This window comes from Topomyia yanbarensis, chromosome 1 (assembly GCF_030247195.1).
Source record: "Topomyia yanbarensis strain Yona2022 chromosome 1, ASM3024719v1, whole genome shotgun sequence".
Taxonomy (NCBI): domain Eukaryota; kingdom Metazoa; phylum Arthropoda; class Insecta; order Diptera; family Culicidae; genus Topomyia; species Topomyia yanbarensis.
The window spans coordinates 35914724-35941976 of NC_080670.1; the positions used below are offsets into that span (position 1 = coordinate 35914724).

General features: G+C 37.7%; 1 protein-coding gene across 6 annotated transcripts in view; it reads left to right on the top strand.

The window, feature by feature from the left end:
- The window catches only part of LOC131677373 (G protein-coupled receptor kinase 2), a 208763-nt gene that overhangs the window by 10178 nt on the left and 171332 nt on the right, over nt 1-27253 (top strand). For all 6 annotated transcript variants that reach the window (XM_058957150.1, XM_058957151.1, XM_058957152.1 and 3 more), the window contains exon 3: nt 14175-15416. In XM_058957150.1, coding sequence (XP_058813133.1) covers nt 15365-15416 — 52 coding nt within the window. In that variant the 5' untranslated portion in view covers nt 14175-15364. The remainder of the gene's footprint in view (nt 1-14174; nt 15417-27253) is intronic.

Consider the following 27253-nt stretch of genomic DNA (forward strand, 5'->3'; position numbering starts at 1 on the left):
TTCTATGCTAAGAAAAAGATAAAGAAAAAGAACACATTAGCACAAGCACAATTGATCCTCTTCGACATCAGTTTGGCATTACCAAGCCGTAAAATGGGTGACGTCGTCAGAACTGTCGAATAGGAGTTGAGAACAGTTTGAAGCAACATCTGATATTGTTCGAAATGTATAAGATTTAAGACAACATGCCTTGGATCCGCCATGGACCCTAGCTTGCATACCGTACATAACTAGACATACTGTTCTGCATTCTCCCACACAACTTCACATAGGGGAACCCGAGGCTATTCGGACCTACCGAAGCAAAGGTCAGGTCGCTCTCACTTCTAATTCAGTTGATGTTGACACTGTGATGAGGTCGAAGGCGGCACGGCACTCTTGTATGGGTCTGGACCGCAAGGCAATTCATGGGGCATCTGAGAACGAGAAATATAAATAGGGGAGTTAAATTTGTATATTTATGGTTTTCAGAAATAGTTGAGAAAGGGTGGTTTGCCAGTATATCCCGGACTGGAATATAGGGCGATCTCCCTCGGGTCTGAAGCGAATGCTTCAGCATAGATTCGTCGTGACAATAGTCTGCACATGACCGGATAACGTGCTGGATGTAGTAACTCTCGTCACAAGCGCAGACTCTCGACTCTGCCTCTAGGGTGTAGTGGTTGGACATGAGCCGAGATATCACACGAATGAAATAACGACCCACGATCATGCCCCTAAACCACGCTCTCATCGCTAACTTCGGGATAATAGATTGTAGCTATCGCCCGAGCTCCTCATTGCTCCATGCGGATTGCCAGCTGTTGAGCATCCTCTGACGACAGCTACTGAAAAATTAATTAAAGCAAATTGGTCTTTCATAGATATCACCATCTATTGCGACCACCTTAGCAAAAGCGTCCTCCTCTTTATTACTCGGGATCGAACAATGAGAAGGGACCGGAACTAAAGTAATCTGGTGAAATTTTTCAGATAAAGCATTCAGGAGCTTCCTTATTTTCCTGAAGCAGTACGAAGAGTGCTTTCTCGGCTTTTTCGAGCGGAGAGCCTCAATTGATGTCTATAGGGAATAAAGATTTCTCCTCTTCGTTAACTCCTCCGGAACAACAAAGGTTGTTCCCTCGTGTTGGTTATGAGGATCAGCCTCGATTGCCAGCAAGCGAGCATAAGGGTTTTCTGAAAGGACTGATGGCGAAACATTCTTTAACATTTCTGCAAAAGTGCGCTTTGAGCGCTCCTTAAGGGATCCCCGAATTGTTTGTGCGCAGAACACGATGTAAGCTCATGAGAACTATCCCCGCAGTAGAGACACTTTTCGGCATTTTTAACCTCGTGTACTCCCTCACATTTACCACACATTGTCTTATTGCTACAATGTGACAGCGTATGACACGCGGTACAAACAGGTGGTTAGGTAGACGAAGCTTTCCCAGCATCACGTGACTTGGAAGAGCAGGCTCGGCGAAAGGAGCACGAAACGAGCCCGTGTTGGTGTAGACCTGCTTGCCATCTTTGGTAACGACTGAGCTAAAACTGTTCGCAATGCAAAATTTTAACAGCTTGGAGTAAGGGATTATTAAAGCGACCAATTCCGTCCTTCAATAAATCGTCACAAGTGAGTTTCGTTTCGATCACCACGCCATCTATTTCCACATTTCGAGAAGGAGTATATACAAAATATTCAAGCGGAAAGCGCGGGTCCGAGACGATCGCGTTTGCTTGTTTTAAGCTACTGACTGTGACGCGCGGATTTCGGATACTGCCGAATAGTTGGCCATCAGGTCTTGAGAAATGCGAAGAATATTTGAAGGTTTTGGTTTGGGTCGATAAAAACACTAAGAATGACCCAGTCGAATTGGGAGGGTAAACTTATTCACGGGCAGGTTTAATCTTTTCAGCGGGGGGTATCTTGCTATCATCACAGACTCCGCCATCCATATCGTTGTCGGAAGGATGATCCGTTTGGGACATCTCCTCGCGGGTTCAAAACACCGTTCGGAAAATAAAAGCGCTTCTGATGCAAAAAATTGTATATTTATAAGGCTACTTATCTTTTATCGTGGCTATCACAGCGTCCACACACGCTGTTGTTTCTTCTGGTGCTGACTGTCGGCTTGGAGGTAAAAAGCGCAGCCCGAATAAACGAAAAGCCCATAATACCTTTATTCTCATAGTCCATGTTCGAGGGGGCCGAATCCCGACCGTTCTAATAAAAGTCGGGAGCGACCAAATGTACGAAGCAATCCACTGCATGATCTACAAATTCTGGATATATTCCGGGAATTCAATTCGTGGACTCACCGTTTGGTTGTGGATTACTGGGCGGCGAAAGATCCAGAGAAACGAAACGAGTTTTGACCGATAATGTTTGAACATGACTTTCTGACAAACTAATATAGCTGATTCGACTGACACTAGAGAGAAACCCGATTCTTTTGTGACGTTAGATTGGTTGAAACAGGGCGATGTGCTCTAATCTAATATTCATCAAAACAATTGAAGCTGAGAAACGTAAATCTGATGTGGAAAGGAACGGATCATTGGCGTTGATCGCTGAGCAGTGAAAGAGGGATTTGTGCCTTGTAAAGGGAAGCTACGAAAATCGGACTAACTATAAGCTCTGACAAGAAAAGTACATGGTTGCTGGTAGAGAGCTTGGTAGTGCGAAAAGATTTGGTTCCGAGGCGGAAATCGATAGAATTCGTTACGAGGTTGTCCAGGAATTCGTATATACTGGAATAATGAGAAAATAATGTAAAAAGTAAGGCGAGATAAAACGGCGTGTTAGGTTGCGAGTAGGATTTTCTATGGTTTGCTCAAGTCCTGCAGCCTACAAACGTGCACAATACTTGCTCTATATAAAACACCGATGACTCCCTGCTTCATAAGGCATTGAAGGAAGTAGACTATCGAGTGCTGCATAAGTGTGTTTAAGAAAAAACTGCGTTCTGTAGTCGGCGGCACAGTAGTAACAGGAAGATGGCGCAGACCCATGAATCACGAGATGTACCAAGTATACAAAAATGCTGACATTGGAAGACCGATAAGACAAGGTCGATAAGAAGTCTATTCAGTGGATTGGTCATGCAGTGCGAAAGCCGGACGAGATATCAGCCAAAGTTATGCTCAGCAGAGAACCTAGAAGAGGGGCAGACCCCACCCGCGCTGACTGGGTGCAATCGTGGAAGATGTGCGTGTGTTGGGCGTTCAGGAAGACTGGAGAATGGTGGCTCAGGATCAAGTGACCCGGAAATCTAAAATACATTCGGGCATGTTTCGAAGCACTCGTATTGTTCGGCCATCGGCCTGTGATGATGATGACAAAAACCGTTAAAAAAGCGTTTTTTTGCCCTGTTTTTATACGGGTTTCGAAAAAAGGTTTTAAATTTTTTCCGCAGTACGTATCTCTCCGAATATCTCCCATATAATAAAAAAGACACAAGGGTAAAATAATAATACAATTCAATATAAGGTAAATAAATCACACTAAATACGGAAACACGGAATCCATCTCATTCAGTTAATCGATAAAGATTCGATATTCGACTAAATGGCATTCGACCAAATTGCATTAGGTCGGTTAACCCGTTTTGCCAATTGGCTCTTTGCCAAGCGATTCATTTGGTCTATTGATCCTCTCTGTCCAATATCAGTACACAAAATGGCGTTATAAGGCAGTGGAAACTATATTGCCACCTTTTCGATTTGTTCATAACGCAGGAATATGAGGTGAGAAGTGTTCCAATCTTATGAAATCCAATTGTTAGGAGCCTGGCAACTCTTCTTATTACTTTTTATTGAGATGCAGTGAAAAGTGTCAGATTGGTGAAGAGTTTTTTGAAAAAAAAATACGGCGTTTTCCTTTTGGACAATAAAATTAGGTGGGTGTGCGTAGCGTAGTTGGTAAATCGATTGCCTTGTACGCAGCGCACCTGGGTTCGAGTCCCGACCCCGCACATAGAATTAGAAATTTTTCATAAAAAAATTTCTAATCCGAAGAGGCGAATAACCTTAAGGTTAAAACCTCTATAATCGAAATAAAAAAATAAAATTAGGTCGATTTTGAAAAAAAAAATCTAGACCCAATAAGTTGGTGATGCAAATTTGTAAAAACACCTACTTTTAACCTGAAAATTTGTTTTATGAGTGGTAAAAATTGCAATGAAAAAAATAAAATGAATGAATGTACGTCTGTAATCTGTGATCTCATTTTTCAACTTATCCTCAGATTCCAGGGGTTATTTACTGTTAATTAGGTAATATACAGTAACCCACCCTAATTTCTTTCTGAATTTCTGATCCAGCTCGATTGGTCTTTATCATTGCACCTATCTCGTTGGAAATACGTCAAACATTACAAAGACTGACGTCTTCTAACGGGCGGTAGCAGTACATTTTCAAAACAGTTTTTATTACGAAATAAATGTAAAAATATTCTAAACTAAGTGAGAAAAGCGTGTTTCTATTAATAATAGCCCCAAACTCTGGGCCTTATAAAGGGTTAAGAACGCGTCAGAAAATCTTGATTGACATTCGTCGACACAAGTTTGACCATACCAACCAGTAACGCGGGTGACGTCGTGTAAACTGTCGAATACGAATTGCCATTTGTCATAGCTTAATTCAATACATGTAATAAATTATCGATTAAAAAAGTTTTATTTCGTTACAAGCCATCTTTTGAAGAAAGCTTCGTTGGCACTAAGTGAACTGACGCTTTATCGAATTGAGCTATCGCCGTAATATTGTAAGACGAGGATTTATGATCATGTTAATCTACAGGTTTTTGAAGCAGGGTAAACAGATATACGAATAATAAAGATCACCAGAGTAATATCAACATTTGGCACAAAAGAACAATGTAGTATACAAATCTTAAATATAGGATACACGGAAGATATTGGAAATAGTAACTAAAATGAATATGGTAGATTAATAATTGAATTATAATTATGGAACATATCAGTAGTATTCGCAATATGGTGAGTATTATATGAAGAGCTTGGAAATAGTTCGAAACGTTTCTGAAATTGTATTTATTTATACGGGTCATCATTAAACTTTTTTGTTTCCCCATGAGCCGACGCCTGGGACTATGCAATATTCCCAAATGGGAATTTTTTTAGTTCAGATACATCGTCTAACTAAACACCCAGTTGGTGCTAGTTGCTGACGAGGAGAATCCGAAACACTAAAACAAAAAACCATACTTTATGTAAGGTCTTGTGTCCTTATGCACAAAAATTTGGCTCTGTCCAAAATTTTCCCATTTGGGAATATTGCATAAATTTTCTGGTTCGGGTCGGGTTCGGGTTTTGAAATTTTGAAATTCTCGGGTTCGGGTTCAACAATATTTTCATTCTCGGTTTCGGGTCGGGTTTTTCAACTATAAAGTGTTCGGGTTCGTGTTTTTTAAATTTTATAATTTCGGGCTCAGGTCGGGTTCGGGTTTGAAAAAATTGAAACCCGACCACCTCTATTGCACGCATGTGGTGCTACTTCAGGTTCGAGTAATTCTATAATTCTTAGATGAGTCCAGGATCCAGTTCGGGTGCCTAAAATTAAAAATCGTCGGGATCTTTGGTTGATTCTCCGAATTAACAAGTCGCGTTCGGATCGGGTTTCTCAAATTATAGATTTTCTGGTTAGGGTCGGGTTCGGGTTTTGAAATTTTGAAATTCTCGGGTTGGGTTTAACAATATTTTGATTCTCGGGTACGAGTTTTGCAATTTTTAATTATTCGGGCTCGGGTCGGGTTTTTCAATTTTCAAGCTCTCGGGTTCGGGTTCGAAAAAAATTGAAACCCGATCATCTGTAATCTGAACAAATAATGTCGTGAAAATTGAATAGTAGATTTTTTGAAAATGGTGTAACTGCAAATGAGAGCTTTTCGTTCTTTTTTTGGTATTTTTCGAATATTACGGAGTTATTATAAAACTTGACTATATTATGTTCTATGAATGTACGATGGCTTTTACTAGCATATTGTTTAAAAAGCTAGAAACAAATGTCAAACCGATCGATTTATCAGCGGAAAAGTAACAATGACAGACTCTTTTGGTGCATTTAGGTTTTCAATAATTATGGGTGTTTGGCTCACAGTGTGCAACTATTCAATGAAACAACAACTGTGGATACAACAGACCCAGTTAATATTTATTAACTGCATATTTGATGGATTAACCCATAATATTTGAACTGTTCTAGGAAATGTGTTCAAGTGCATGAGAATCTCACTTTACTTTCGCAAGAGTCAAATGATCAAGACCGCCAACTTCCAACAAAAAACTATTCTGGATCCGACCACCCTCATCAATCATCAGCATTCGAAACATTTCTTTTCCGTGATCCTGACTGCAACAGCTCATTCGCAGTACAAAGCAACCATGCGAATCACTCCATCTACGAACGATCGAAGCTGCTCCATACGGACAGAAAGGTGCTCGAGACCGACGCACAGTGAAGTGCCTGAGGTCGAATATTGGCCAAAATTTCGTTTCATCAGAATTCGATACTAACTTAGTGATAACTAGGCTAGCACTGGATTGACGCTAGCGTAAAAAATATAGACAAAATATGTGTTCCTGAGCAAACACTTTGGTATCTATCCACCTACCTGTGCAGAGGTAGATTTCCTATATTCCTCCGAATGCTTTTAATTTCGGGATGCTCTATGTTAATACATTTGTTTATCCATTGGCACAGACAGGAGAAGGGAAGGGACGCAAACCTTCCAAAAATGGTTTAACAAATTTTGACATACTCCACAGTTTTTAAAAATAGTGTTTTGGCCAAAAATTTATAGTTGATACTCCTCTGTCCGACGTGGCGCAGCGCAACGCAGCGATACCGATCTAGAGCAACTGATGCAACATGGTTCCACTTTTGGTGTGCGGTTCTGTTTCTACCAATCAAAACTATTTTATCGAGCCGATAAAATGTATCGACAACCTTGTCCAGTCCAAGTTGATGCGGGCGCGGACTTCTACGGCGGTATGGAGCGAACCTGTTTATAGCATACCAGCCCAAACTGGGGAGGGGTTCGCACCTAGTTCCCACCATACGCATTTATGCGTGCGTTGTGCGTTGCGATTGTGGTCGCTTGACAAGTGCCAACCGTTAGATTATGGGGACTGCCGTACGTCAGGAGTCACGTACTTGGAATTGACAGCTGATTCAGAGACAGACCATGTAAAAAGTAAGATTATTAGACATTGCGTAACGAGGTCTCGTGCCAGCTTACCCTAACAGGAAGTTATTGCTTTTAGAATAGAGAAAAAATCTCGTTTCAACCCTGGACCGTACCCCGCTGGGATAAAACGTTTTTTCTTAATTTCACGTATAATGGTAACTGTGGTCAAGTAAGGCGAAATATCGCAGCCGGTTACCCACAGTAAATGTGTAGCTCAATTAAGCTTTCAAAGCATTAGCTTTTAACCAATTTCGCGTCGCACGTGTCAATCGGTTCGCTTGTGGTTTTTGCTTTTAACCATCCAGCCGCCGGGTTAGCAAATGGAATTCATTGGATTTCGATGAACTCGGCCACATTGCCGAGATCAATTTACTGGTCAACCATCTTTTTGATTTCCCATTAAGATTACCAGCAGGGCACCGTTAATCCGTGGTTAATTAACTCCCAAAGCATTGCAAATTATCCTGCTTCGCTCAAGTCAAGTACCCTGCCCCGCCCTTACCCGTGCGAGTACGTACATCTAGGAACGACTGCTGTGAATCCAACCTTATCTAGATTGCACCCGCCGGAATGACGGCTTTCGTTGGCTTTTGCCATTATCGGGACGCCCCTGAAGCCGATAAAATGGCAACGATTGCCACAAGCGTCGCCACAAACGGCCCGGCGGTCACCGTCCAAATGGAATCGTTGCATTCTTGTGCTATGCATTCACACTCCTAACTGTCCATCGTTCTGCCCTACCCCACACTGACGGCGGCGGCATGGCTTCGAGCTAAGGCTCGCCGCGAGGCACACTCAACTACAAGAGTCACCGTTTGCGTGTCCCGGTTGTCCGTTTGGCGTGGGGCGTGGCCGGTTGCAACAACCAATGTGCACCGATGATACCACTTGTTCGAAGTATTCCGAATAAATCAATTCACCACGTGATAGGACAGGGCCACCCCATGGAGTTGTATTTTACCTGTTGGAGCCAGATGCCGCCTCCGCCGCGCCATCGCTCTCGCTCGGCATGCAGAATCAGCGCCATACCACACGGCAGCGACTGGGAACTGGATCGACACAGCCGGCAGTGGGTGAGTTATGGTACTGGGCAGGTCTGTATTATGTCCGCTGTCGCCGCGGTGCCGCCGTTGCCGCCCCCGACGGTAATTTTTTTTCGTTATTGCAAGCCAAACACTTCAAATCGCGCACAGAATCCGCATAGCATGTATGTGTGTGGAGAGGTGTCCTGACTGATTTATGGAATTCATCATAAAAAATCATAATAAAATAAATAATCACGCATCTGGAAAAGTAGGTTTACGAGACATACGGACTAGAAGTTGCCGCGAATGGAAGTGCCATTTTTATGGTTGTACCTAGCGATTTATAGAGAGGGGTGATGCTGCTAAGATTCTAGAGTGCAGTGCTGTCTGAGGTTTTATTCAATTGGGGGGCACTCAATAAAGTCTTATAATCAATTTATCACGTTCGAACTCATTGATGTTTTATACTGTTTATTTAAATAATGTTTTTAATGCGTCAAGAGTCTTTATTAATTCCGCGACGTGGGTTACAAGCAGGCGTCTTTGCGGGTACTTAATTAGAGGAATTCCATGTGTTAGCTATTTCAATTATTTTATGATCAAGTGCGTTTTTTTATTAAGGATCGAACAGAACTTAGCAGGTTACTAAAAACATTTTGTTTCTTGGTGAACTGTCATTTGCGCCAGATAATATTACGGCTCATTTTTTTGGTCTGTCATTGTAAATTTATTTTGCACGCTGTTCGTACTATTTTGAAAACATATCATTTACTAGTGGAACATTTGCTATCAATTCTCGATGCTGTTCCGTAAGTAACCTATTATCAACTCTTTAATCAGCTTTCAATACAACGCAGTGTACATAGTCAAACTCGACAAACAAACAAAGAACCATACAAATATCTGACATAATATCAGACATCAGACTATTGTTCGGCATATTTGCCGCATCATGAATCATCACCTTCTGCTAATTTCAAAAGGATTATTTCATACTGTGGCAGAAATGGGTTTCCACTCATAATCGGCTGTGATACTTAGATATCAGATAGTATTAGTAAAACAGCACAAATTTACATATACCCAACATTTGCACGATCTGGCAGAGAAGAGGTGTTAGATGTAACTCTCTGTTCCGACGGTATTATGCAAACTGGTTCGTACCCAACGAGCTCGAATAATCGTTTTTTGATAATACGCCGTTTTTTATTATTTAAACGTCTAAATTTAGCAACCTCTTGCGGTTCTACTATTTGATAATACAATTTTGAAGTAAAAATTGGTTTAATTGTGTGGACCTTGTTAGATTGTAAATTACTACACTTTTGCATTAAACCGTTGATCCTTTTAGAATTTTCGGTGAATCGAGTCACTTCCTACAACATCAGGTGTGAATACTGGTAGTAGCGAGAAGCGCGCTCCTTCTAATTCCTACTAAAAATGGGAACAAATTTAATCAGAATCATAGAAATGAAGCACAATCGCAGAGGAGTCTTCGAGTCTAAATACTTACCGAGTGTAAAGTTGGAGAAAGGTCACTATTCGATTGCGCTGAAAAATGATCTGTTAAAAAATCTTCACGGGTGTCTCTATTCAATCCCCTCCAAACTCATTCCATTTCCAGTTTCAGTGGGTTTGGCTTGGGGTATGGAAACTGTTTAATTCTCTCCGGATAAAGAAACAGAAATTGGAGGAAATAAGTGGGAAGGCAGGGGACTTCCGTTTTATTGTCATGCCATATAACCTTCACCAGAATAACGTATTGCTTTACATTTCGTGGAATCACAAGGAATGTTTGAAAAGTACTGATGTTTTGATGAGGCTAGATTTCCTTAATACTGGTTTGCGGGCAGTTTGCTGGGAAGTTCTGAGAACCAAGTCGATAACAGAGAAATCACAGCATTTTTTTAAAATAAATTCGGCTGAACTAAAAATCCTAAAGATCTAAAAAAAAATTTTGCAAGTATTTCAAGCGTGAACTAAATAATAGATTTTTTACAGAATTTTTCGTAGGTCAGTTTTTTCGAAAAAAACATGAAATTTAACCAAGCACAGTTGCCATATTGGATCCATTTTAAATTTTACATTTTCGACGTCAGAATAAGAATCAGCGACCCCCAAAACTCCCTTGTAAGATGTTTTAGGCCAATATAAAAACATGAAATTTATCCAGGCACAGTCGCCATATTAAATTTTACATTTTCGACATTAGAATTAGAATCAGTGGTCCCGAAAACCACTCTTTAAGACGTTTTAGGTCAATATAAAAAAAAACATGAAATTTAGCTAAGCACAGTCGCCATATTGGATCCTCCATTTTGAATTTTACATTGCCGACATCAGAATCAGAACCAGCGACTCCGAAAGTGCCCTTTTAAGACGTTTTAGGCCGAAATAAAAAAAATTAAATTCAGCCAAGCAGTCGCCATATTGGATCCGCCATTATGAATTTTATATTATCACGTCAGAATCAGAATCAGCGACTCTGGAAACCCCCTTGTAAGACGTTTTAGATCAATATAAAAAACATGAAATTTAGCCTGGCACAGTCGCCATGTTGGATCCGCCATTTTGAATTTTACATCTCCGGCATCAGAATCAGAATCAGCGACTCCGAAAACCCCCCTGTAAGACGTGTTAGGCCAATATAAAAAAATGAAATTTGGCCAAGCACTGTCGCCGTATTGGATCCGCCATATTGAATTTTACATTTTCGACATCAGAATCAGAATCAGTGACCCCGAAAGTGTCCTTGTAAGACGTTTTAGGCCAATATATAAGAAACATGAAATTTAGCCTAGCACAGTCGCCATGTTGGATCCGCCATTTTGAATTTTACATTTCCGGGATCAGAATCAGCGACCCCGAAAACCCCCTTGTAAGACGTGTTAGGCATCAGAATCAGAATCAGTGACCCCGAAAGTGTCCTTGTAAGACGTTTTAGGCCAATATAAAAGAAACATGAAATTTAGCCTAGCGCAATCGCCATGTTGGATCCGCCATTATGAATTTTACATTGTCGACGTCAGAATCAAAATCAACAGCTTTGGAAACCCTTTTGTAAGACGTTTTAGGCCAATATAAAAAAATGAAATTTGGCCAAGCACAGTCGCCATATTGGATCCGCCATATTGAATTTTACATTTTCGAATCAGAATCAGTGACCCCGAAAGTGTCCTTGTAAGACGTTTTAGGCCAATATAAAAGAAACATGAAATTTAGCCAAGCAGTCGCCATATTGGATCCGCCATTTTGAATTTTACATTGTCGACGTCAGAATCAGAATCAGCGACTCCGAAAACCCCCTTGTAAGACGTTTTAGGCCAATATAAAAAAAACATGAAATTTAGCCTAGCACAGTCGCCATATTGGATCCGCCATTATGAATTTTACATTGTCGACGTCAGAATCAAAATCAACAGCTTTGGAAACCCTTTTGTAAGACGTTTTAGGCCAATATAAAAAAATGAAATTTGGCCAAGCACAGTCGCCATATTGGATCCGCCATATTGAATTTTACATTTTCGAATCAGAATCAGTGACCCCGAAAGTGTCCTTGTAAGACGTTTTAGGCCAATATAAAAGAAACATGAAATTTAGCCAAGCAGTCGCCATATTGGATCCGCCATTTTGAATTTTACATTGTCGACGTCAGAATCAGAATCAGCGACTCCGAAAACCCCCTTGTAAGACGTTTTAGGCCAATATAAAAAAAACATGAAATTTAGCCTAGCACAGTCGCCATATTGAATCTTACATTTTCGGCATCAGAATCAGCGGCCCCGAAAACCCCAGACGTGTTAGGCCTATATAAAAAAATCAAATTTCGCTAAGCACAGTTGTCATATTGGATCCGCTATTTTGAATTTTACATTCTCGACGTCAAAATCAGAATGAGCGACGCCAAAAACCTATATAAAACTAGAAATAACAGTATTTACAATGAAAAACAAAGCCGAATTTGAATGATAGCATCTCGTTTGGGGGCGCTATCGTTCTGTTATCTCAATATCCCCTCGGGGTGTTGATATATTCGCTCATCGAGAAGCGTCTTTATTCCTTTGGGAGTGAAGAATACTTCCGTATTGTCTATTTTGTCTGTGTCGTTCTGTTCCTTATCCCTAACCTTACCACATCCTCAATCCTTCCCATTAGGGAAATGATGGAAAGACAAATCATGGCAAGGCACAAAGCTCCGATCTACGTGAGGAACGTCCCATTTGAGCTAGTCGCTACTGATTCCTGTTTGTTTGTTTAGTACTTATTTGGCCAAATAGGAAATTAATCCACTGGGTATTTAATGCGCGTGGGGAATACGCATGGTCTTGTCTGAGTGAATGATGACTTGAATTATGTAGGAAGGTTGAGAATTGACTATTCGTAAGAAGAATTCAGAAGTAGTTACCAATTTTCGGCAGCCATATAAGTACGAAGAACATACGTTTTATTGTGATATTCATAGGTTTACTTTTAGTCCAATAAATCATTAAAAATTATTTCAATTGTTCTTATTGTATTGAGTACTTGCATATGCTTTGGTGTAGTAAATGCACTATATTACTGTCACGTTAACCATATTTGTTTATGAGTATAACAATATTGTAGCTTAATTATTGATGCAAAAGATGACAAGTTAGTTTCTTTTCGTTCTTATTGTTTTCAATCTTGTTATAGTAATTGGCGTAAAAAACGCGTGCATATCATCGGTTGTATATCCGACATACAAAGATAATAGTTTTGAGGTATTTCGGTTAGTAATGGGCATTTTGAAAAATTAAGATCTTTTTAATTAAAAAAAATCGATGTTGTCTAACATGAGTCTCTAGAGTGAATCTAAAAAACGAATTTGTTCGCGCGATTATGATTCGGTTACGTCCAGAAGTCGCTACTCTCGGCCGTGGCAATCCTGGTCCATGCCTTCAGTTGGACCAATAAACAATGACGCTCATATCCACCAGACAATCATGTCACCATGACCGGGAACTCTAGTGATCTGGAAGAGCTTACTCTGTTTTAGCATATGAACCGTACTCCGAGAATTAAGTATCAGACTCACGACCGGTTTGCGATCATCTAAGAATAAACGCGTATATGCGAAAAGCACCCGGTTATGAAATAGAATTTATACATGCGAAGGTACACACACGCTAGCACAACCGACATGCAAACGTCCACGCAATCAAACACGTTAACGTACAAACGCTCGAGTCTCTCGCGATGACACGCGATCGTGAAGTCCCTATGCCTGCACATATCTAGAGCTTTTATTCAAAACGACATATCTACTATGAGTGACTCTCTTTGTTTACTTTCTCTTTCGATTATTGCGGCATGACTATAGCACTATTCGCTTATTTTACGATACAGATCGAAAGAGGGTGATTTTGACTAGCACATCATGTAAAGAGTTGAATGATAAACGATAAAGCGACCGAATTATTAACAGAAGAGAAAGTAAACAATGAGAGTCACTCATTGTAGATATATCTTCTTTTTAAAAACGATCAAAATATCTGAACGGTACAATGAATATCACATTCAGAATCATGGCCCGCTGTAATTGACCTTAAGCAGTGTTTTAGTGGGTAACATTTCCCGTCTTGTCTGCAATTGCAGCGAGTGATTCTGATAGGAAGGCCTTTCCTAGCTCTACAGGTTCAGTAGGAAAACTCTTCAATGATTAAATAAAATCTAATAAAACCTCATGTTTACCATACCAAAATATTATGTTTTCCGAAGGTCGAATTACTTTGACCTTCGTGTAACGTTATTGTACGTACTTCAATTTTACGTAAAAGTTTATTGATTATTATCTCTCCCAGATAACACCAGTAACCCACGTACATCAAATCGCACCATGTCAATGTACTTTCAGAATGCTCGTTGCGACTATAGTTATGAATTCACACTCATCAACACTAACGACTCGTTCTCTCTGTTTCTTCTTTCATTTTCAGAATCACACACACACCCCACAAGTGACATCTAAATCGAGAAGACAAATCGTCGTCGCACCGAGGATCGCGGTGCATTCGCGCGTGCTCGTTCCGATTTTTCGCCTCGCGTCGAGCCCCATTGTGTTCGATTACACACGTCGCGTATTAATTACTCGGAGGCGCCGGTTTAAATTAATTGTCGCACGGTCGCTTGCTTGGTCGCGGTCTGTCGTCGATTTTGCCATCGAAGTTCTCTCGGGCTACACGCACAACTGCGTGCAGAATTGCAGACCAAGAAACAGTGTTTCTTCTGACTCGGGGTCGAACCGAATTCGGCATTTTTTGCCGGTATTCCTCGCGGGGTGCTGCGTGTGAAAACGGAGAAGTGATTAACAAACAAAGGCCCATCGGGTTCCGGGCAATAATGGTGCGGAACGAATCGCTCGTCGTGATGGTGGTAGGTTAAGACACGCAATCCACCGAGTTGGCAAAGGTGCACGTGTATGTGTCAGTGGTGCTTTGAAGAATAAGATTTGAAGAAAAAAAGGGCAATGCAATCGGCAGTTGATTCCATTCGATAGAGCATTTTCGGTTTCGAAAGGGAAATCAAGATTCATGATGTACCGCAATCACCGCGAATGAAGGAAGATCCCCCGGTTACGCAATTCGAGCTCAAGCTGCGCGTGATCTTGTGTCTGTGTGTTGTGGCAAAAGAGAAACAGAAACCAGTTGAAAATTTGCGGATGAGTGCTTAATTAAATACGCACGCTAACCGCGCTCAAGTGGAATATCGTAGTGATTTTTCGCCTCGTCAAAGAGGAAGAAAGAGGCAACCGTCAGAGCAGGAAGGCAAATGTTTATCCATTCCATCATCAAGTGAAGATAATCGCCAGAAGATTAGAGCAAATTGGAACCCAGATTGAGCGGCTGGTGTCTGGCAGCTGGTAAATTCCTACTGATTGCCGTCTTGTAACTTTTCCCCCTCGCTTACCGGCGGCCCACCCATACTTGGTGCCATAGATATACTTGGGGGCCGTAACGGCATACTTAAACAATCAGCACACCGGCGAGCTTCTAATTATTAATTTCGGTGCAGCCGGTGCTGGGTGAACCAACCAAGCCGAACAAGCGCGCGTAGACCAGCAACCGAGGCGGTATCGCATTTTTCGTGGACAAGATTCTATCAACAAAAGGCCGCCAACCTGGAACTCATGGAATTAGAGAATATCGTGGCCAACACGGTCTACCTAAAGGCGCGCGAAGGTGAGTGATTTAATGGATCAATATTAAATGAATCATTGTAGTACAAATTGGTTACAGCATTTTTGCAAAAATTTCTGGTATTTTATCAGTCAGTGTTCAAAATGTTTCGAAAAGATTCTCAATGCACTTGACACTGATAAGCAAGTGAACGTCAATGTTTGCAAAACAAATGCTGCGAAACATGGGTAGAATTAAAGGCGTTATTATCCCTGTACTCAATCAGCTCTAATACAACACTCTGTCAATCAAAACGAAGGTTATTCGGTGTATGCTTCTTTCCTCCCCGCAAATTTGAGTAACGGCTGCTAAGATCATGTGTACACACTGAAATTTCTGATAATTTTGACACCTCTATCACGGAGAGTTCAATCTGCATAGTAGAAAAATTACACGGAAAAAAATTCAGCAAAATTTCTTCAAAACAATTTTAGCATTTTGCCTGTTAGAGCAAACTAGTAATTTTGCATCTTTTGAAAAGGACATTGAAGTTTTAAAATTTTATGTCAATTTCACGCTCAACAGCACACTTGCATTTTCTGGTTTTGTGTTCTCGGTCGCGTGTTCCAGATACGAATATTTCATTACTTTTCTCATTTTTTCACTAACTACAGATAACTAACCGCTCCGTTAAGCTTACTTCTCAAACACTGAACGAATTGGCAAATTAACAAAAAATTGTCAAAACGGTAGAATTGGCTTCGCTAATTTTCCTTCCATCGCTTTTCCGTGCATTGTTTGCGTGTATCGCTCTATTTCCAGTCACTTTACGGCGTAAGATGACTTATCTGCTGTTTGCTCCAGTCAGATCTTCTCCACACCCCTAACACCCACCGTAACCGATATTGCGGTGGAGTAATCCACCCAAGCGAACTGGTGGTGTAGATATATGTGTATAGTTTACACAAAGTTGCTAGCCTCAATCCCCAACCAGCGACTCTTGGGAAGAGATTTTGTGCCAAGGAACGGTGCCGGTTGGCCAGCAGCAGGAAGAGTTGTCGGGTTAATTCAACTCACGCGCACGTTTGATGTTTGTACGGAGATAACATTTTGAACTGCGGCGTTGTTTGTTTGGTTCGCGACTGGCACAGTTTGTCTTGGTGGGGAGGGGATATTTTTAAATTTTGCTCATTGTTTAAAGCACACAATCGAATTTGGCATTCGTGATGGGATAACTCATGATCGCTGTTCAACTTATCGACGCAGCGGCTAAACAGTTGGGATCTCTAACCAGATGCTATCAGAGACTCCTACGCGCTATTCCGCGACGGGATCGATACTGGTGCTGGAGGCATCAGCTGCGCACGGACGGATCGTCAATTCCAATTATCATGTTTGTCCGTCATCAGCATCTTTTCCGTATCGCTCCGGAGCCAGTATGCTAAGGACCAGAGGCGCCCACATTCTACCTCGTGCCGTTGATGCTAATAGACTTCACTTAGGATGCAAATATTCACCTATCAATTAGACAACAGGATAGAAAAACTCGGTTCCGATATGGCAGATTGGGGATATACTGCTGAAATAATTGGGCTGCTCTTCTAATCATTTCTTCTACGATAGACTCTGATTTTGGCGAACTGAAAGCGTTAAATTCCCATCCTATCAAGTTTCATCTCTCATTGAACTCACTAAATCCTACTTAACCTTTTCATGCCCAACTTTTTTCTAGTGGATGTAGGGTTTCAAAACTATTTTTCCTTGAAAACGGTGGGGTCAAGAAACTCGAAAAACTTTTTTTCAGAAAGGTAGGTGCTTTCCTTGCAGTGCTAGAAGCTGCTCAATTTTTACCTTCCAATGCTCAGTACAAGTCTCCTAGAGTATTTACAATAGTCCAACTGCGTGAAAAACGTAGCCATTAATAGTCTAAATTGATAAGTTTTATCAGTTTTCACTAATATTGCAACATAACGAAGTTATATGAAAAATTTATTTTCCGTCGTAAACCTAAACGGGCCCTGGCAGCACTGCTCCATTGGAGTTCAATCCGACTAATTGCAATAACTTCAATTCTAGAGCTGATCTTTATAACTCTTAATACTCAAATGAAAGCCTTACTTGTTTTTGTGAGCAAATCTTGCCTCAATCAAAAGTTATAGGTGTTTAAAAACGTTGTTGTCCACAAACAACATGGGCATGAATGGGTTAAATCGACTCAGTGCAAAAGTTGAAATGTAAAAAACATTGGTATAGGGAAAGTGGACAAGAAAATATACTCAGTTTACCAAAATGCAATTGAGGAGTTTATGCTAGCTTGCAACTTGTAATTAGAAGATAATGAACGTTGTTTGGGCGGCAAGAGTATTATTGTCTAGTAATTGTAAAGACGTTATAGTTTGAGCTGGTCGTGATCTCAACGTGGGAATTCAGCTATAAAGTATAAATAACCCATTTTGCCATTTCTTGTATTCTGTTTCTTACATTTATTTCGCGTAAAATGGTAAATACTCATCCGCCCAAACAACGTCCATTGCCTACTAATTACATGTTGCAAGCTGGCATTCTTTTTATTTCTTTATTTTTGAGAACGTTAAATGCCAGATTCTCAGGACACAAAATCTAAACGCAAATCCCTGGACTTTACAGGCAGGTTATGCGCCATTTTTTTTTTTGGTTTATTTTCTCCTCAGGGAGGAATATTGTATTTTTAACAGAGCTTTTTGGCTAAATATTCAAAAAATCGGCGGAAATTAACAAAAATAACAAAAAAAGTGTTGAAAGAAAACTCCTAATTCTTCCTATAGAAAAATCGACTTGAAGTTGGGAAATCATTGACAATATTCTTAAACTTCGAATTTTTAGTTAAAAAATTGGGAGCGGGCATAGCATAATTGGTAAATCGATTGCCTTGTACGCAGCTCACCTGGGTTCGATTCCCAACACCGCACATAGGATTAGAGATTTTTCTAAAGAAATGTTTCTAAGCCTAAAAGAGGCTTATGACTACAAGGTTCTAACCACTATAATCAAAATAAAAATAAAATGGTTAAAAAAAATTATATGAATATAATAAAAAAAGGAAATTTTAAAATGCCTACAATCGTTATACATAATTACCTTGTGGTACAATTGTGCGTAGAATGGCAGCATAAAGTTTCAAAATATTCAAAAAGTTAAACACATCCAAAAACGCTACGAAGTCGAAAAATTGCAAAAAATCGTTGGGGAAAACTAAAGTGATTTGAAAAGGACGGAAAAAGTCAAAAAAATCAAATTTGCTGGAAACACTGAAAAATTTAAAAATTGGAATTTTTTTCTCTACTTTTTGAACACAGTTTCAAAATCCTGAATGTCTAGAATGGAAATTTTAGAAGGTGAAAAAATACACAATTTGTAAGTCCAAAGTGTCAAGAAATTCTAAATTCTGCATTGTTTCATTTAGCAATTTACCTCTTTCCATTGTTCCATCTTATATTTTTAAAATTTTCGCAAATAGCTTGTCTTATTTTCAATTTTTCCATTATTCTTTGCCCGATTGTTCTTTTTTTGTTTCGTTGTTTTTAAATTTTTCATTTTGCCTTTTTTCAATTATACATTTACCATTCTCACATTTAGTTTTTAATTCTCCTTTCTTAATTTTTCATTATCAATAGTTTTAACTTCCATTTATAAAATTCAATTTTTTTATTCTTCATTTTCCTTTATCAATTTTTATATGTTCGATTTTCAATTTTTAAGTTTTCTATTACTTCAATTTTCCTATTCCCGTTTTTTAAGTTTTTTAATTTTACATTTTCCATGTTTCAATTGTGCTTTTTGTTCATTTTCAACGTTTTAATTTTTCATTTTTCAACTTTCTGATTATCAATTTCTCATTTTTTAGTCTTCAGCTTTTCAATGTCCATTTATTCATTTTTTATTTCTCGGCTTTGGGACCATTCATTAATTACGTAACGCAAAAATTGCCTAAAATTAACTCCCCCCTCCCGCCATGTAACAAATTGTCACAAATTCCTCTCCATCCCCTATTTCTTAAAAAAAAATTATATTCTTCAGTGAAAACATGTTACATAATGTTCTATTTTACTCCCCCTCCCCCATATGTCTCAATATGGTACAATTTGTCGTACCCCCTCGCCCTCTAAAAGAGTTACGTAATTTATGAATTTTCATTCTTCAATTTTTCATTCTTGTAGTTTTCCATTTTCAACCTTTCAATTTTCAGTTCTCCATTTCTCAATTTTAATTTTTTTCGCTTTCGGAACATCCATATCTTTAATTTACATGTTTCAATTTTTCAATTCTCTTTTCACTTTTTCAAGTTTGAACTGTCCAATTCGTCGTAATATAATTTCCCAGTTTTTCACTTTATGTTTTTCATTTCGTTTCATTTTCCTGTTTTAATTTGTTTATTTTCCACTTTATGGTTTTTTGTTTTCAATTCTTAATTTTTCAACTTCATTGTTTTTCAGAGGTTAAAATATTCGCTCATTCTCACGACAAGCAGTTTATCGCACAGCTTTTTCATCCTTAGTAGGCACCGACCCAACTTTTCACCTTTCAAGAAATTGCGAGAATTTGCTGACAATGCAGTATGGAAGCTTGATAATTTCGCTGCTTCGAACCTCGTGATAAATTAAGTTCAAGAAAAACCATTAATATATTACATTATAGAATTTATTTCCCCACATTATTGCAGTATTTTCATTCTAAGGATCTGTATCTACTCATTTTTGTGAATTTTTACGAAACCATTAGTTATTCGGCAGTTTTACATTAGGCGCGAAAATATCATCTCATATTATACCGCGAAAAGATAAGATCCAATGCTGTCTTGTCGAGAAAAGTTAGAGAGCAAACAATGTTACATCGTATGTTTGCTTTTTTATTGCTGGTCGAAGTAGGTGAAATATCGCCTTATTCTGTTCACGAATGCGAAAATTGTAAACTCTGTTGTTTTTAAATTTACTTTCCTTTGTTCAATTTTCCATTTTTCAATTCTTCGATTCCACATTTTTACCCAAAGTTTCATTTTTTAAATTTTTTGTTTATCCCTTATTTGTTTGTACCGTTTTTTATAATCCACTTTCAATTTTACTTTTTTCCAGTTTTTGATTTCCCTTGCTTGAATTTTACGTGTTACGATTCTCTGTTTCTAAGTGTTGTTTTGATTTTTAAAATTTTCATCTTTAAGTTTCGCTTTGAAAGTTTTCTTTTGTTTAAGAGACTATTGCTTCTATTTTTTTCGTTTTTCAGCTTCCATTTTTTTCTTTTTCTCATTATTTTCTATTTATTTCTCAATTTAACATTTTTTCACCTGCCTATTTACAATTTTTCATTTTTCTATTCTTGCAATTTGTAATACTGCATTTAATTTTTTTCGAACCTTCACTTAATAATACATGAAGAACCAATTTTATCGACCCCGATTTTTCTCTGCCTAAACAATGATAATTTTTGGACGCGATTTTGGCAGCTTCTTATGAAAATATGCTTGATGGGCTCTAGCAGACGAAGCAAGTTAAAACTGAGTAAATCCTTTCTTAAGCGTATTTGTGTTAGTTTAAAAATCCAAATCATGCTAAAATTTAAAAAAATGTGTTTTTTTTTTTTATTTTGCATTGGAAGGGACATTTGTGCTAAATAAGCAGAAAGGGTTAATATGCCCAATTTTGTCATTTTTCCATTTTCAAATTTCGTTTTTTTATGAGTTTTTTCTTACATTTTCCATTTGCCATTTTTAAATTTTCCATTTTTTTTCAATTTTAATTCTTTATTTTTGGATTTTTCCATTTTACAATATTCTGTTTTCCAATTACGATATTTAAAATTTCCATTTCTTCAATTTAATATTTTTCATTTTTTCAATTTTTCGTTTATCTATTTTTCGCCTATCCGTATTTTAATTTTCGTGTTTTTAAATTTTCTATTTCTTTATTTTTCATTTTTATTTTTTCCATTCATATCTTTTCAATGTTTCGTTTTTCATTTTACTTTTTCAGTAATTCAATTTACCGATTTTCGATTTCTAAATTGTCCATTTATTTTTTTAGTTTTCAATTTTCTATTTTCAAGTTTTTCTTTCCTTCTTTCAATTTTCCTGATTTGCATGTTTTCATTTATCAGTTTTCAATTTCTCTATTTTAAAACTATTTCTTTAATTTCTATGTTTCAATTTTACTATTTTTCAACTTTCCCTTCATCAATTTTACAGCTTTCTATTCACCATATTCCAGTTTTCCATTTTTTGATTTTCAATTTTATCATTTTTCGTTTTTGATTCGAAGTCTTTCAAGTGTTTATTTATCAAAGTCCAAATTTTAATATTTTTCCATGCCTCAATTAACTTTTTTATCAATTATCTATTTCCCTTTCTTCGCCGTTTCATTTTTCAACTTCGCATTTCCCTTGTTCTAATTTTCATGCTTTAAATTCTTTTTTCTAAGATCTCAAATTTTAATTTTCCATGCTTAGTTTTAAATTTTACATTTTTTTATATTCCATTTTTTAATTTCACTTTTTTCGGGTTTATGTCATTGTACAGCTTTTAATATGCCCTTTATTCATTTTCCAATTTTTCACTTTTTTATCATTTTCATTATGAAATTTTCCGTTTGCAAATTTGCTAATTTTAGATTATAATGCTTCTAGTTTTTATTTCTCAATTCTCCATATTGGAATATTTTATCTTTCAATTTTTCTTTCGTCAACTGTCAAGTTTTCTATGTTTCAATTTTTTATTTTTCATTTGTCTAATTTACACTTTAATTTTTTCAATTTTGTTTTTTTGCCATTTTCCTGTTTTTTTTTAATTCTATTTTACCATTTCATCAGCTTCATGTTTTTTAATTATACTAATTTATCTTATTTTCCCATTTTTCATGTTTCTATCTTCCATTTTTACATTTCTGAGGTTACCCTTTTACAATTTTTCATTTCGACTTTCCATTTTTCGATTTTGCTTTAAAAGTGAAGTTTTTTGTCGATTTGGTTTTTTAAGCTCTTTATTTAATATATGAAAAAGAAGTTTTAAATTTCTCTATTTGTGAAATTTCCATGTTTTTCTTATAATTTTATAATTTTTAATGGTTTTGATTTTCCATTTTTTAAATTCTTCTAAAGTCTCTTATTTCCATTTTTCCAATTCTAGTTTTCAATTTCCTTTTTTTTATCTCATTAAGACCCGGAAAAGGCAAAATAGCCTTTTCCGGGTCTTAATTTTTCTAATTTTACTCTTAATTTCTCTAATTTTACTTGTTTTTAATATACGCTTTTCCATTTTTATTTCTTTACTTTGCAATTTTCCCTTTTTCAACTTTCCATTTTTCATCATTTCCATTTTGAAATTGCCATCTTTCAATTTTGCAATTCGTCAGTTGTAATTTTTTATTTTTAAATTTTTTATTTTTCTAACATACATTTTAATTCTTGTAATTTCTCTATTTTGATATGTTTGCCATTTTCTGTTTTGCATTCTTAATTTTACCATTTTTAAATCTTTTTTTCAATGTTACATCTATTAAAGTAGCATTTTTCGATTTTACTTATGCTAATTTTTCTTATTTTCCCATTTTTCTATTTTCTATTTTCCATTTTTTCATCTCTCGATATTCCAGTTTTCAATTTTGCTTTAAATGTGGATTTTTGCTTTCGATTTGTTTTTTTTCAGCTCTTCATTAAATAAATAAATAATATAAAAAATCTTAGAAGAAGAGCAGAAAGAGAAGTCACGTAAATGTGGTTTAAGTGATTGTCTTTCTCAGAATTGGATACAACGACTATCTAATATAATAGGGGAACCCGGGGCTATTCGGACCTACTTAAGCAAATCGCCCTTTTAGGTGGATAGATGTGAGAAAATTTACCGGCCATAGGTCCTAATTGTTAGTTTGAAACCTCAGCTACATTTTGATGCCAATAAAGGTTCATTTTCATCACTCAATGGCAGCGCTAGGCGACGATTTGCAAACCTCTACGTTTTTCCATCCATCCTTTTACAATGTAGGGGTGATTCGGACCTCCCTGAATTTTTTTGCAATGGAATTATGTTTACCTATAAAATATTTATAAGAGAGACTCCTTAAGAAGCAAAAAAAAATCCTTTACAAAAACTTAATCTGGTATGTCACAGCTGTCGATTGCCGACCTATGTATTTTCTTTGTTGTGGCGTGTGCAATGGTGTGCGCAGCCAGAAGCCGCTGAACGGTGGTTGACGGAATAGGTGGTCCGAATAGCCCCGTTCGCCCATTTCGCACAAATGTGGTGAACATCTCGAAAATATTTGTGTTTTCAATAGGAGCCTCAAGGTTTCCAAAACACCTTATATTTTTTTCGCTTTTATTTGTTGTTTTAATCACGGTTTTTCCATTATAAGAATTTTTGTTTTGAGAATGGCAAAAAAAACGAAACATGTTGTATCTCCTTTCTACAAAGAACAAAGAATCAAATTCAGCTTTCAAAATTAATGTTTCAGAATAGCGGTTCCACGAATATGTACGATAGTCAGAAAGTCTGAAGTTTTTCTGAGAAATCGAGGGGGTCCGAATTACCCCCACTGTCCTAATAGCCCCGGGTACCCCTATAATGTAATATAATATAATATAATATAATATAATATAATATAATATAATATAATATAATATAATATAATATAATATAATATAATATAATATAATATAATATAATATAATATAATATAATATAATATAATATAATATAATATAATATAATATAATATAATATAATATAATATAATATAATATAATATAATATAATATAATATAATATAATATAATATAATATAATATAATATAATATAATATAATATAATATAATATAATATAATATAATATAATATAATATAATATAATATAATATAATATAACTATATTGCTAGTAATTAATCGAAGGTGTCCACACTGGGCAATATATTATATTTTATAAATATTTAAAGGAAGGACTTTTATCGTAAATCGATATAAAATGCAATCATTTAGTTGAAAAACTATATTTTGCGTATTTCTTCGATTGTGGACTAATTAGAACTTACATATTTGTTTTTTCACCTGTTTGATGAATTGTATAGAAATCAGGGACACTGCGCGAAGCATTTTTGGATCAGCTCCCGGAGAACATGTTTCACTTTGCTTGGAAACAATTCTCAAATACCGCTTCTTTTGGTCTGCGTATAACATCTTCACACAAACTAATGGAATCGAGAAAACTTTGAGAACATAATAGTTGAAAGCTTTCCAAATCGTTCCCAGATAACAACCTGATTACGTTATCCATCTGTCAAACAGCTATGAGACAAGCACTTCAGAGAAGCACCCGAGCCCATCATTCACAAGCAAACCCTTCCGGGAGCTCGCAGACAAGTAGCAGACTGCCATCAATCCAATTAAAATGCTCAACTTTAACAACAGGGGGAGGGGGGGGGTCTTTGTAATACAGCTGTCTAGATGTTTCGTATAATTAATTGGATTAGTTTTTGCTTTTCCTGCGAAGGCCTCGGAATCTCAAAAAGCTCCGAGCATCTTCTCACCCATCCGTGTTGGGAATCCTTGCTTCAATTATGCTGTTGACATCTCACTGAGACAATGAGGCTGTACGACGACCTACACACGTCAACACTAGACTTGTTGTGTTTTTCGTGAAACAAGGGCTCTGATGGAATTGTAGTAATTTCTGTGGGCCTGAATACAAGATTGCGTTATTTCAGATAATTTCTTTAAGCCTAAGAAATAACTTCATAGTGTTATATTATAATAGTTATTATATAATAGCCAAGAAGTGAAATTTGATGTTATTAACAGCTGTAACTTTTGATTTAGACAAATTTTGGCCACAGAAATTAGTCAGGCTAGCAGTTTGATTGAAGCAGCGATGCCAGGGATACTTTCAGCTAACAATGAAAAATGAAATTCTTCTTTAACTTTATTGACTTGAAATATTTTTGAACACTGATAAAACATGAATGTAACTATATTTGAGTAATTTGTCCTTTCATTTGGACTTAATATACTACGCGATTTAATATACTAAGAGATGGAGCATTGGAAGAAGAGAATTCATCAACTTATAACACTGCGAGGACAGCAGCGATTTTGATCAAGTTATTTTTTAGTGTTAAGAGTCCAAATGGTCTGTTTGTTCCGCTTGTTTAAGAAGATGGTTCATATGAAAATAGCCCACACCGGCGAAGTCTGGCGATTGGTTTATCTTGTTGTCGCAACCTTACCGTTATCGGTGGTGAAATAGCAGGCCATGTAATGAATTTTCCCCACTAGCTTCCGCCGGCCAAGGAAACGGCCAACTGATATCCATTATGTCCCCATCATTTTCGAACGAAAAAGTTTTAATATTTTTTTCACCGTTCCGTTGATGAATTATACTTAGGTACCGGTAGCGGTTGCCTCTCTTTTCGGCTCCCCTGGTTAACCTATTTAATTTAGTTCATTCGATAAAAACGCTCTACATGTAACCCGTAGGTGTTGAACAAAATCAATGTGAAAATTAAATTATCACATTAGCATGAAGCCGTCGCTGCTCTCCCCTGCTCCCGGTCGTATCCGAACCGTACTAACAAGCTCAGTTAGTATAGCGCGCTTCGGTTCGATCACTATTGATGGGAATCACCACACTGACGTCCTGCACCTGATAAATACTTCCTGTGCTGTGTGGCCGTTCCCTCGGAGTAACCGCACCGCAGCAGCCGAGTTGGACCGGTCGACCTCGAGCTAGCAAAGTGATGTGTCGTAGTAGTGGATACTGGCGCTTAGGGATGCTTGATTTATTTATTTATTTATTTATTTATTTATTTATTTATTTATTTATCGCACGCATCAACAGGCCGCACTCGGCCCCAATGATGGAAACTTAAACTAATTACATTTAAAAAACTGCAGGAATCGCTTTCTTAAAGATATCCGAGACAAATGAAAGTCGAACAGGTGCGACACACGATTGAAGAGGCGTTGTAGTCCCGTGATAGCGGCATTAGCTGTTTGAATAGTTCGTCGAAACGGCACTCTCAGAAGAACGTTTCCGCGTAACGTTCTGGACCTTGCTTGGATGTTGACACGCTCTAGTAAATCTGGAGAATCGATGCGTCCTGACAGAAGATCAGAGATGAATAAGGCTCTTGCAGTTTCTCTACGGCGCTGAAGGGTATCGAGCTGGATGAGTTGACACCGACTCTCGTAGCTTGGTAGACGAAAAGGATCGCGCCAAGGCAGGCGTCGAAGAGCATACCGTATAAATTTTCGTTGAACGCCTTCAATTCGATCGCTGCTGTTCATGTAAGGTACGGCGTTTGGTAAACTTTCGTAATGCTGCTCTTTTTGCAGTTTTTAGCTGACGTAACTCGGCTGTCTGCCAGGGGAATTGATCACTTCGTTGATTACACTTTGGGACATGACGATCGATAAGGTAGCTCATTATATGGCAGAACGTTTCAGCGGCGGAGTTCACATCATCCTTGCTTAGCACAGAATCCCAGTTAATGCTTTGTAAAATATTCAGAATGCTGCTATAGTCGGCTCGCTTATAATTGTAACACACGGTGGGCGCGTGGCTCGAAAACTTCATAGGCGGTACGTCCTGGAGTGTAAGATGTAGAGGCGGATGGTGGCGAACATACTTTACTAGCGGGGCGAGGGCGGTGGAAATATGCGGCGATTGATCTCTGGCATTAACGAAGCATAGATCTAAAATCCGGTCGTTCTCGTTCGTTGTGCTGTTAATCTGCAGAAGTGTAGCCGTGCTATAGCCATCCAGAAGAGTAATGCTGCCAGGATGAAAAACAGATTCGTCTGGGTCGGGTTGTAGAAATCCGTTATGAATGGAACGCCACTTTATTGTAGAAAGGTTGAAATCGACGAGGATCATGATTTCGTCA